Here is a 13,380-nt window from a genome sequence, read left to right as displayed (position 1 = left end):
GGCACAGGAAACAAGCTAAAATACAAATAATAAATTGCCAATACTATGAGAGAATATACATACATACTTATATATACATATATTTATATATGTACATAATATATACATGCACATTTATAATTAAATACATAATAATAATAAAAATACTAATAAAAAAATATTGAATGTAATATTGAAAATGTTAGTCTTGTTCATCAACAAAGGTGGGAGGCATTGTGTTTGTATTTCATTTTTTTTCTTCCAATCAGATGCAACCGACATACTCTGACGACACACACACACGCATGTTAGTACTGACCTCTCACAGACTCGCACAGTCCAGGCGGCGATGATCCACAGAGAGATGCTGAAGACCAGGAGCACCGTCCCGGGGCAGATGGTCATGAGCGTTTTCATTACAAAGCGCGTGTTAAAATGCACCTGCAACACATCCCCACACGCTTGTTACTACAACTGCACAATATTGTGCAAAATATATTGGTCACTTTGAAGTTGTTTTAGTTGAAAAGCGGCCACGTACAAGCTCCAGTTACATTTCTATGTGTCATGAATCGAATGTGACATGTACAGCTTGCAGCCTTTGTCCTTCTTGGCAGCTGGCATGGATGAATTTGCTTTAAGGGTATGACTTGGAGTGTCTTGGAGTGACCTTGTGAACAATGCAGTCATTTTGCTTGGAGATACGAGGGGGGGGGAAAAAATTGAGCTGGCTGAGTCTTTATTTTTGCTATAATTTATCTCCACATGTTTGCTTTATATCTTGGTTTGTTTATTTGTTAGTAAAGACGTGATTATTTTCTGCAACAGAGCTGTAAGAGAAAAGCAGACATTATACAAAAATGTTTACAGTCAAGGGAGCACTAAAACGAAGAGAATTGCAAATTGTGTCGTTTAAAAAAAAAAAAAAAAAAAACTTAACGTAGCTAGCTTCTTTAAGCAACAAATATTTGAACACAAATTGTGCAGCAACTCATGAAGACAGACAATACTTACAGGCATGTATTCTTTATCTTCTGCAAAAAATAACTCATGTGAAGTGGAATGTGTTGCCATAGTTACTTTGAAAAACTAACTTAACCCATTTACAGATTATTTCCCTTAAAAAGTAGTTTGGTTAATTGACTCATTTTCAGATGATACTCCTCTGGCAATTGGGTTCATCTCAACGTTATTAACACATTAATTTAAATTGCAGCCTCACCTATTTTTCACTTCACTAGAGAAAAACCAAAGAAAACTGAATTTCTCCACAACATACTGCCTCGTTCGAAACATTGTAATCATCATTTACCGTCATTAATATCCAACACTGATCGTTTACTGCACGGCTCAGACACGTCTTGCCGCTACTTCGATTTTTTCTTTTCATGGCCCATTTGAGCCGCATGTAATATCTCGCTCCCATCTCAAGCTCTCGTTTCATATTGTGTTATGAGGGATTCCAAGCAGCTTAGGTCTCTGGTGCAAAAGAGAGACATGTGATTGGCTGGATGGAGGAGCACACCGATCTCATTTGAGCTTCTGAGCTTTTTGACCTTATCATTTTCTCGCAGGTGAAAAAGTGGTGAGCACGTACTAGTTGCATGTTTTTTTAAATCTTGACATCCTGTGATTCTAAAAATATATATTATTCATATCTGACCTTATTGAGTGCCCCTATACTCCTCGAGGAGGCGTCGGTGAAGAGTTTGCTGTGCAGGAGCATGACCCTGGCAATGAGGTAGAGGCGCAGGAACATGGGCACGCTCAGCACCATGTCCAGGTCAGCCTCGGCCTGCGACGGCACGAACGTGAAGGCCAGCCGCGCCCGCCACTGGAACTTGAAGTCGCCGGGCACCGGGTGCACGGCCGACACCAGCAGCTCCAGAGCGATGAGCAGAACCCTCTCCATCGTCATGGCGATTCGCCAGTCGTCCGCCCCGTTGTCGATGACAAACAGCTGCGGAGATGCGAGGAGAGGAGTCCACTTATCAGTACACGTGATGGATGTGATGAGTGAAGGCAACGCGTGCTAAACGGCTCTTGATCGGCGTCTATTCAGCCTGGCTGAGGCCTCATTAGCACAACACACAAGTCTCGCCTCGCACACTTGCGGAGTCATTTCGCGCTGGGGCTGCTTAGCAAAAATAAAAAATGAAGTACAAAAACAACAAGCGCTGCTTATCTCGGTACGCTCCGAGAAGGGATCGCCGTGACCGTTTTGGCTAATTGTACTCCCCCCTTGCGGCATTTGGACCTTTTTGTTGCTAATTGCTGTGCTAATCTTGATGGTGTTATGAAAGGGCGCCGTTACAAGGAAAGGTTTCAGAAAAATGAGGGGGGGGGTTAAGTCTTCCTTGCCAGTAGTTGGCGCTATACTGTGGCAGTTTGCCACATCTGCTAATCATTTGGGGGGTTAAAAAATATATTTTTTTCCCCACAATACCTGGTAGTATTAGACTGTTTTTTACGAGTCAGACGGAAGTATGAGTCAGACTACGAGTAAAAATTATAGGCATTTCTGGTTTCAAATTGAGTGAAAAAAAATGATATTTTGTCTCTGTTAACACAAACACATAACTACATAATATTATTTCATAAATGTAGCATGGCTCTCGGAGGACTTCCCCACTCGTGCTATAGAGCGGAAGACTCTTGGCGACATGAGAACGGTTATGAAAATAAATGCAAAGCGAGAGGGAATTGACATCCCTGTGGCAAAACATCTAAGCATATGCTTTTTGTTCTTTATTAAAGCACTTGGCTTATATCCCTGAAAAGTAAACAAAAAGGTTAATGATAAACAGTTTAGCTAACTATTTTCTTTAGCTAGCTTTTTAGCTTTAGCGTCTTTAGTTTTTTTTTTAGCTAGCTTTTAGCTTATTAGCTTTAGCCTGTTTATTTTTTTAATCTAGCTTTTAGCTTTAGCATCTTTTTCTCTTCAGGAAAACAAATGCAAACGTGATTTTTTTTGCTGACTGTGAGATGATGAATGGCGAATTCCTGCCAAGACCACCTATGGATGCACGGCCATCATTAAAGCGGTAGATGGCTCAGCAGGAAATGTGTCTTCCAACAGGCTACACACGTGTGCATGCTGCTAACATGTGCGCAAACGCACTCATTTGGAGCCAATGGGGGAATCCATCGAGGCGGCCGAGGGTCAAACGCCGCTTCTCCATCAACCACCGTCGATTACGTGTGCGCGTACGCTCAAGTGAGGGCGTGCGCGTGTGCAGACCTAGCCTCGTCATGGTGACGGTTTCCACGGCGACAACATCAAAGAGCAGCCAAGCTTAATTAGGATCCCCAGTGAGAGCGAGGGAGCAGCAGGAAGACGGCGGAGAGAGGGAATCAAAAAGGAAAGAAGGAGGGAGAAACACGTTTCGAGACGAGGCGAGAAGAAAGGCTGTGGAGATGTCGGAAAAATGATGGAGGTGTGCGTGTGTGTGTCAGAGATACAGAGAGAGGGAGGCACAAACTGGATGTCGCACATTTAAAATAAGGCAAATTTGGAAGGAAATTGAAAGAAAACGGTTTGACATTTATATATTTGGTCTCTTATGAAGACACTGGTGAACAGTTTCCTATTTGTCAAAACATTTGGAATAAAATTCCTTAAGGGAAGAGATTAATGCGGAGCATCTGTCATTAGACTTTTCCTGTCAGCATCAGTTGGCACTGTAATTAAGGAAAGTGGCACATGAATCTCTTCGGGGCAGGACTTTTATCACACATGAGATGTTTGGTCAAGATCTGACCTTGTGGAGTTGAGTTATTAGGATTTCTTACTTGTATTTAAATTAATGGGAGTTGCTACGGTATGTTTTGGTTGGTAAATTTGCACCTGTTATGCAAAATGAGCGCTTGCATTAATTAAAATTTTTTTTTATATCATCATTGATATCATCTGGCATTATCTGGATGACAGACGGATGGCTTAAGTTTATCCGCTGTGGATCGATCAAAGACTTCTTTGGCTATATCCGCGGCTGCAGGTAAGATAAGCCCGTCTTCTTCTTGCAAGAAGATGTAAGACACTCTTGTGATGTCTTGAGGTCTTTGAAAGTATTCAACAGGTCGAGCCATGTGAGGAAGCTGAAATATGATTTGATGGATATATGCTTTCTTGTGCTAATACTTTGCGGCACAAAACACACTAAAGTCAGAGAAAAAAAAAATATTCTGTCGTATTGTCATACCGTGATTTCGTGTCAATAGCGAATTTTTCTCCACACGTTCCAAGCGGTGCTACTGAACAACTTTCCACACTTAACTTTTTATAATTGAGAATGAGACATGATGAGTTGTAAAATCTTAATTGGGCAGCCATTATCCATTCATCTTTTTTTTTTTTCCCTGCTTGACAAGAGAACCGAAAGAAAATGTGAGGTGGTCCAGATTTCGCCACAAGGAAATGAGCACCCCCCCCCCCTTTTCTCTTCTACTCCCCCCCCCCCCCCTTCCCACCTTCCGGTCCTGTCTTTCCCCTGCTGCCTCCTGCTGCTGTCGGTCTTTTCCTGGCTAAACCGCCACGAGGAAGGGATAAATAATTAAATTCCATTAGGAAAGTAATCTGTCAATGTGAGTGAGTGAGTGCCACTGCCCCTACATGACCAAAACGGGAGGCAAGTGAGTGGTGGTGCTTCGATGTTTAGACGTGTGTGTGTGCGCGTGTGGCCAAAAACAAATACTCGATAAGCTCGGGCTAGTGTGTATACACAGAGACCCAAAAGGGAACACTGAGCAAAAACCCTTTGCTTTATCTTTAACAAAATGTGGCAGTCGAGTACAACGGCCTGAGCGCTAAATGAAAAGCGAGCCGGACAGAAGGAGGGCAACGCAGAAAAAACAAAAGAAGAACAAATGTGTCACATTGGACGCACCGCTGACCTTTCACCTTTTCTCCCTTCGTCCATCCATCTCTGCCTGAATCGCATCCAGGCCTTGCGGCTAGGCTACACAGCTAATCGGGTTAAATCGCGTCTCGTCACAGAAACAGATGCAACGCTGGAAACAATCTGCCAGGTCGACATACACACAAAGGGATGCGAACTTTTTACGCAGACCGGCCAGATGGTCTAGCAAGTATAAAAGAAGAAGAAGAAAATGCGAGTGAATTAGTCGCAGGGCGGTATTTCCCGAAGGAGGGAAGGTGGGAAGACTCGTCTGATCAACGAAGGAGTTAGCGAAGGCACAAGACACACACAAACACGCAATCGCACCCCTGGGGAGTGTGTTCGCATCCTACAGCTTGGAAATCCCCCAAACGGGCAAAAAAGGAGCAAAACAAACACATTTATAAATAGGTAGATCACACGCCCGTAATTTTTGGTTAGTTTCGAAATTGTACATTGAATTTAAAAAAAAAAAATAGGGACACCTGCCTATTGGCCTTGTCAGCATAAAATTGTTGACTGGCTTCAGTTGTCATTTTTCATGACAGCGTCCAACGCCTAGTTTGATTCACGGTTCAAGTTCCGAGCGTCCCAAGACTTTTGCAGCGACTCCCCCCCCCCCCCCTAATCCCTCCAAGGACAAACACCCAAGCCTTACTTGTTCACAGCCAAGAGTGTAAACATGGAGCGGGGGAGTGAGGTGAGGTGACAAAGGAAAATGTTCACACTTGAACGACGTGCTGAATTTCACAAAGGAAAGGTCTAAAAACAGCAAGCGGGTGTAAAGATGATTCCGCCAGAGACGTCTTGCGTTGGGAAATTCCCTTCATTCAATGCTAATTTGCACCGAGCCCATAAATGGCAACGAGACAAAAAAAAACAAACGCTGCTCTTTCCCAATGCGCTGAGCATCATTAAATGCCCATTCAGATATGAAATAGCAAGATGACCCTCTGTACTTTTCCGTTTGCTAATTTTGACGAACCAAGCTGGTGTCTTGTTGATCAATGGAGCGTTTGTGAAATGCGGGCAAAGTAAGTGAATTGACGCACTTGAGCAATGCTGGAAGCGCGCTAATGGACTGGAGGCATATCGCTCTTGCAAGACACAAACGCACCTCTTGTTTCTGTTTGATTGCATTTGTTTGCCTGGTTTTATTGCCGGCGCGTAAGACTGAAGCTGACGGAACGCAACCGAAGTCTCGCCAGTCAGAATTCAATCATTCTTGAGTGGTCACCGATACCACTAGTAGTTTTGATACAGAAAATTTCCCTCAAAAAAATGACGGATAGTTTTTTGTATTTTTCTCAAGATAGAAATTTTCCTTAAAATGACGTAAAATTAATAAATTTAATAATTTCTAGTTTCTGATCATAAAATGGCCACAATAGGGTGGGCTGATATTGGTGTCGATCGACGTCGCGAGTACCGATACCATGAACTAATCCCCATCTATTTTCTGTTACGCTCCAGCGGGAAAACGGAAATATATTGTTGCATAAAATGTTTCTCTCCCCGCCTGCATTTTTAAAAGCTTTACAACCGTCACACTGAAGAACCATTTATGCTATTCAACTTTTTCTCAACAGGATCTGTCCTTGATAAACCAAATGCAGGGCGAAAGGCCTGCCGCGATCACCGATAAAAACATCCAACATACAAAGACAGGCAGCGTCTACCCGGCGGCCTGCCATGGAATTCAGCATCAACAAAAGCTTCATTCAGCCAAGGCTTCGGAATGCGTTCAAGCTACACCCGTACCGACTTCAGGTCCTTCAAAAGTTTCGAGAGGAAGTTTGTGATGCTCCGTTACCTGAAGCGATTTTGCAACGCTGCTCCCGTGTCAATTGGTGAGCCTAAAATGTCAAACGATGATGGCCTCAAGATAAGTAGAAATGCGTAAAAAGGGAAATACAAATCCTTCCTCTGCATATTCCTCATTCCTAACGATTGCTAACAATAGCAAATGATTGCTAACGATGGCTAACAGACAACAAACGGAACTTAAAACATTTCCTGAGGAGTAAATGGCAGTGAAAGTTGGACCCCAGAACAGAAACGAAGCTTCAAACAGCTCCAAACTTCAAATACTTGCCGCTGGCTACATCAAATGTCTGAATGGTGCAAGCTTTTGCAATCGTGCAATTTTCTGTCTTTTTTTTTTGACTCATTCATTCGTCTCCCAAGCCACATAACCATTCACAGTGTTCTCCGTGGGAATAATTGTTGTCTTCGGGGTGTTTTTTCCTTGATCAAACACTATTATATTTCAGGCCGAGCTAAATCAGACGAATGTTTGACGTTTTTGTACATAACAGCCAATCAATCACGGCACCTTTACGCATCCTGAGGGAGACGGCCGATGTTGGCGCTGTATTTTACGGTCGGCTGTCAGATCATTTGTGTTTTATTATTGCCTTTTCTTTTGGTCTTTGATGGCAAGTTAGCGAGACGATTTGTGACACTGGTGAAATACAAGATGAGACAAAACAATTTGATTTGTTTCATTTATTTATGACTGTACACTTGATTGTATTACATTTAAAAACATTTAAATGCTATTTTGAACATTGCGTGTACGGTTAATAAAAGGAATTAATCGACTTCACATGATTTCCCATTGGGAATTCCTTCAAGCAGTATCATGGAACAAATAGTCCGCCACTTCGGAAGTTGCACTGCGTTGTATTTTTCAAGTTCAATTAACACGACAAGATGCTGATGAGAACATAAGATGTCGGGGATTAATGAGGTTAAATGGAATATGTAAACGACAATTAGCAAGCATTATCTATAGGTAGCTAATGTTAACTCCATGATGGAAACGTTGTCTTATCTTTAATTCATCTGAATATTTAATTAATGCTTTTCATATCAAGCCTATGGTTTCCAAAACAGAATGCTTGATCAATTCTTAGAAATCTACCAAATATTCTTAACACAACACACGGTGCCGATCTATTTCCAAACGTGGGAAATTAAATTATTCAGCACAGAAATGTCATCACTTTTTTTTTTTCCCCCAAAGTCAGCCAGAAGCAGCGAGGTCTGATGGCCACTTGCAGAGCAATTAACACAGCCATAAGTGCCGACATAAACACTTTGGAATACTACGCTTTGCGGAAAGGTCAAGTTGAGGGAAAGCACATTCTTTTTGTCTTAGGGAGGAATAACAAGAGAGGAGAAGTGGCAGTAGTGGGAAAAATCTGTGCAGTGGACCTCAATGGCTTCTCCTGAGCGTTATTAACCCGTAAGTCACATACGTGCGAGTCATAAGAACGTTCCAGGTCTTGTGTTGCTAAGCTTACATCTTGCCAAGCTCTTTTCACAATTTAAAAAACAAAATCATCCAATTAAAATTGAATCATTTTCAATAAAACGGAAACGCTCGTACGCCTGTTGTGATACCACTTCCGACCACTAGATGGCGGCATGCTTAGTTAGTTAAAGACTAAAGTTCGGCAAAGAAGAACGCAACCGTTTCAGCACGTCTTCATTTTTGTTAAAAACGATTGAAAGTCTGTTGTGATCCTGCTTTTTAGGCCTACAGAAAGCGACGGCTGGGATGAGATAAGGCACAAAATGAGGAATGATAGCTCCAGTTCAAACCGAAGAATTTCTCAGGTCAGCCTCCATCTTGCCTCTATTTCCTATCACTTTCGTCTGTAATGGGGAGTGACGCCCCCCACTCACAACCTCCACAGTAAAAACTTAAATTCCCTCCCTTGACAAGACGGAATCAAGCCGAGATTTGCAGTCTGCTGTGATTACTGATGAATTGCGCTTTCATGCCGAGCACGGCTGGGCCTGTCCCGCCTCCCTGACAGATTAGCGAAGATGCCGAAGAGACGCAAAGCGAGCCTTTAAATGAATTTGATCAGCGAGGGCGTGTGAAAACCTCTACGAGATGAGAGTCCAAAAGTTACAAAAGGGCTTTTCGAGGGTGCGATGGGCACGTCGGGGTGAATAGGTGAGATGCTGGATGCTGAGCCAGAACAGAGGAAGAAGTCGACGGGCAAATTGAATTGAGTCCCAGTGGAAGACAAGAGAGGCAGACGTAATGTGATAAAGACAGCTGGAGGAAGAAGAAAGGAAAGAAAAAGAGAAGGAAGATACCCAGGGAAGGTGCTAAGACGCCGACGGAATCTTATAACAGAAACGCTCTATAAAGTGTGTGCGGGAATGTAATATCCTGTTACATCCCCGACGAGGATGCGAGATGTCCATCGTGACTGAACAAATGTTTTTCATTTTGCATGCAGCGACAATAATCAGCAGAATCGAAGCAAAATTTGATATTCTGGAAGTAAACACAAAACGGCTGTCAGGTGTCACTTTTATTTTCTTTTTTTTTTTCCAGTGACGCGGTGTCGTTTTATGACGTGAGGGAACAAACAAACGAGCAAAACGTTTACTCTGTATAATCGATGTGACTGCACCTTCAGCGTCCGGACAAAGCGCTTTGTTATGTAAATATTGCCTTGTATTGATGTTCAAAACAAATGTTCATGTATAGAGGCAAACAACGAGCATGTTGACGTATGCTGCACACTTTCTTTTTTTTTTTACTATTATGGGATGGCGTTATGTTCAAAGAGCCCATCGCTTCTCCTTACCTGAACAGAGGGCCAATTAAAAGCTCTAATATCACTGTGACATGTCATCACATAAATCCAATAACCCCGGCATGAATAAAGTATTTTTTAATGAACAAAAGGCCAATTATTACGAATGAAAGTCCTATTTTTTAATGAACAAAAGACATTTTATTTCAAGAATATAAGATTATTTTTTAATTTTTTTTATATCTTTCTCAGAATAAATGGTGTAATATTATGAGATTGTTCTTACAGGTTTCCTTGAAAAAAATATCACTTTTATTTTAGTGCTTCTTTTTTAAACTAATTTATTGTAATTAATCAAGCAAATAATTCATCTTATTTCTACTTTACTTCACTGGTTCTTCTATATCAAACAAATTTCTTAGGTTCATTTACCTGACATGTTTCGGCGGGTTCTTCCGCCTTCATCTGATGAAGGCGGAAGAACCCGCCGAAACATGTCAGGTAAATGAACCTAAGAAATTTGTTTGATATAGAAGAACCAGTGAAGTAATTGAAAAGGAAAAAACAAGATGAACCTAGTACAACTATTATTTCTACTTTGTCTAGCTAGTAACTTTGCACAAAATGATCAAAAAGGTGAAAATGGAAATCATACGGGGAAGCAAAACCAAAATGTATCCTTTTATTGTGTGTACACGCCCAACAGAGCCTGTCGGCCCCTTTCCGCTTTTTATTTCCTTTTCGCTACACCCAGTCGAGGTACCCCCCGCGTTGAATAATTTTGTGTACTTTCAGGCCAAACAAACAATCCATCCATTTGTCCTCTGCATGATAGCAAGGAGAAAAAAGTCACACGACAAACCAAAGAAGAAAAAAATACATAAATGTACGATGTGCAGTGGAAAAAAATTGACTTGTTTTACTGTCTCTCAAGGGCAGAGCTATGGGGTGGCCATAGTGGGTCATGACCACCCCTCATAAACCAAAATCTATGGGCAGAGATTTGCCACTAGTGTTTCTAGAGAAGAAAATTGCCAACCTAAAAAAACACAAAAAAAATCTGAATACCCAATTATTCAAATCGACTTTTCAGTACGATATCCCAATCCCAAAATATTCGATAGATGTGGCCCGACAATAAATTCCGTAATGTAAGCTAGTAGCGGTATTAAACTAGCATGAGGCCTGATGGATGATTGCGGTTTGTGATGGGGAGTAATAGTTGGTCTGGGGGGCACTCCCGGCTCCCCGCAAGGCTCACATAAATAGTCGATGTACGATGAATGATGAAACCGCGGGCCCAATGAGCACGCTGAGGTTGGATTAGCCAAAACGACAAAGTCACATACGCGGTCGATTGTTGCGGTCTAGCTACGGCATACGTGGTCGTAGTCGATGCCGCCGTGACGGCCGCTAATGGCATTAATTGGTGAGGCGGACACACACCTGGGCCCCCGATTGCAGGAAGGCGCCTGAGGGATGGAATGCATTAGGAAGGGAATAGACCTGTGTCGGAACAGCTGCACAGCAAGGCTACGCTCAGCTATCGCTTGCTTACGCCTTGTAGCGTTAGCACGTCAAAACACAAGAAATCTTTTTGGACACATCTAACTTTTTCCTGTGATGAGGAAATTTGTATGAATCTCACTGTAGCAACCACATTAAAGACAAAATGGCCACCATGTAGCTTACTATAAGATATGATACGGATGCTAATCTTTTCATGCTAAATATTAGAATCTGTATCAGCATAAAAAAATATCCATATTAGCCGGTTCCGAATGGCCACTAATTATGTATTCTTAAATGATGTTAAACAAATATATTAAAACCAAAGCAGCAGCATCGACTCACAGGTGTACCTAATGTCATGTCCAGTGAGTGTTCGAGAACAATCTTTTTGGGGACCTAGCGGCTAAATGACGCAGAACGAGTGAGCCATTTTACCTGAACCTCCCGTGCGTGATAGGCGATGATGAGGCCCAGCAGGATGACGGTAGACAGGCTGATCAGACACTTCAGCGCCAGAGAATACATGGAGCTCTGCGGGCACAAGACACAAAAACAAACATCACAATGATGCACCCGTTGACATATCGGGTCATTTCCGGGATGATTTGTTTCCCTGCTCGAGGTCGACATTTACCAAACAGATTTTCAAAGGTTGAGCCGAGGTATTGCACCTGTCGATAGCGCGCTGCCCCCGCCGAGCTTTAAATCTTTTGCTCGTCTTCTTTCACAGGGGCTTATAATCAATGCACCGGGGAACTTTGGATCAATACAACTCATAGCACTTCTGGGGCTTCTTTGACCCCACCCACAGACACACACACACACACTACTCCAGCAAATAGATAGATTAGAGAGAAAGAGAGAGAGAGAGAGATTGCATTATTATTGTAATTTTGTTTAAGACTATGTTTTTGCCACGATCTTTTTTTTTTCCATTTTGTGAAATTGCAATGTTGAGTAAGTACTAGCTGAAGGAGATAAGAAATGCTTTCACATTAATTCATATTTTAGCTAAAGCCTAATCTATGAGACCAAAACATTCATCGAAAATCATTTGAATACAGATTAATGTATTACTTGTGCTTGTTAAAAAATACATAAGAGGACCTTGAAAAATTAACTGCAAGGATGAGGGGGAAAAATCACTATTATAATATTTTTCTAAATCATTATGATAGGTCAAAGAAAAATTAAAAGTTGAATTACATAATCTCTCCCCAGCAGCATCAATCAAGCATCATTATGATTTTTGCTTCTTTTTTTTTTTTTACTCATCATTTTGGCTTTCCAGTCGTGTTCTTCAAGTGCTCCTGCCAAATCCATTTCCTCTCTCAAGAAAACATCCTCGGCAGAAGCGGGGTATCATGACATCCAATTCAATGGGATTAGAAATAAAAACATAAATACGATGAGGATGTTTAAAAACAACAAAAAAAAATCTTCAATTTCTACAGCGGCCACATTTAAGTTCGGTTGCCGTAGCAACAGCATGAATGCCTCTCTCTCGCTCCATCAGGTGGACTACAGTAAGATTCGGTGAACCATAACAAAATAAGTGGACATTAAAGATTTAAGTGCAAGCTCTTTTTTTATTCTTTCTAATGAGTGGCCATGACTTAAAAGCATTAATATGGAATCATATTTAAAGTGATGAGGAAATAGTCCCACTGGCTTCACACACACAGGTGGATATCACATCTTCATGTTGTTTTTTTTAATATCAAATTGTTCTAAACCAGTTTTCCCGACGTCAGCACAGACTCAAAAAGTTGATTTTGCGCGAGCCCTTGCAGAGAGATTTAGCACACTCCAGGGTCACATTGCGGGATGACTGTTATTTCTCTTCATTAGTTTAACTACTGCACACTACAAAACTACGCGGAGGCTCACAATGGCGTCTGGAGACCATCGTGAGATTGCGTCGGCTGTTAACGGCCAGTTGCAGGTACGGGCGTGCACGTTATCAGGGAAATGCGGAACCACTTGGGATAGTGGCAGTCCAATCCAATAACTGATAAAAGTCTTCTCTAAAGGCTTCTAATTAGTTCTGGGGGGATTGAAGGCGAGAGTAGATTAAAAAAAGAAAAAAAAGAAAAAGGGGAGGAAAAAAGGTGACCGCAGCATCATCATGTCATGCAACTCACGTTTGTCATCCCAAATATTTGCGCTTGATAATTAAATAACTTTTCGTCTTGTTTAATGTCACGAGCTCCGAGTTGCACCGTTAGATGTGTTTGCGCACTGGTGTCAAAGTCGAGGCCCGCGGGCCAGATACGGCCCGCCACATCATTTTAGGTGGCCCGCGAAGACAAATTGTGCGTTGAATTCATGTCAATTCCAAAATTTCAAAACGTTTTCACTTTTAAAAAATAGAGATAGTTAGCAATTTTTATTACCATTAATTTTTTTAAAATATTTTGTTTATT

General features: G+C 41.7%; 1 protein-coding gene across 4 annotated transcripts in view; it reads right to left on the bottom strand.

Moving 5' to 3' along the window:
- kcnn3 (potassium intermediate/small conductance calcium-activated channel, subfamily N, member 3) overlaps nucleotides 1–13,380 on the bottom strand; it is a 40,597-nt gene that overhangs the window by 12,783 nt on the left and 14,434 nt on the right. For all 4 annotated transcript variants that reach the window (XM_037274259.1, XM_037274261.1, XM_037274262.1 and 1 more), the window contains 3 exons: nucleotides 11,390–11,485; nucleotides 1,643–1,939; nucleotides 299–420 (listed from right to left, as the gene is read on the bottom strand). In XM_037274259.1, coding sequence (XP_037130154.1) covers nucleotides 299–420; nucleotides 1,643–1,939; nucleotides 11,390–11,485 — 515 coding nt within the window. The remainder of the gene's footprint in view (nucleotides 1–298; nucleotides 421–1,642; nucleotides 1,940–11,389; nucleotides 11,486–13,380) is intronic.

This window comes from Syngnathus acus, chromosome 16, assembly GCF_901709675.1.
Source record: "Syngnathus acus chromosome 16, fSynAcu1.2, whole genome shotgun sequence".
Lineage (NCBI taxonomy): Eukaryota > Metazoa > Chordata > Actinopteri > Syngnathiformes > Syngnathidae > Syngnathus > Syngnathus acus.
This window is presented reverse-complemented; position numbering and strand designations above follow the sequence as displayed.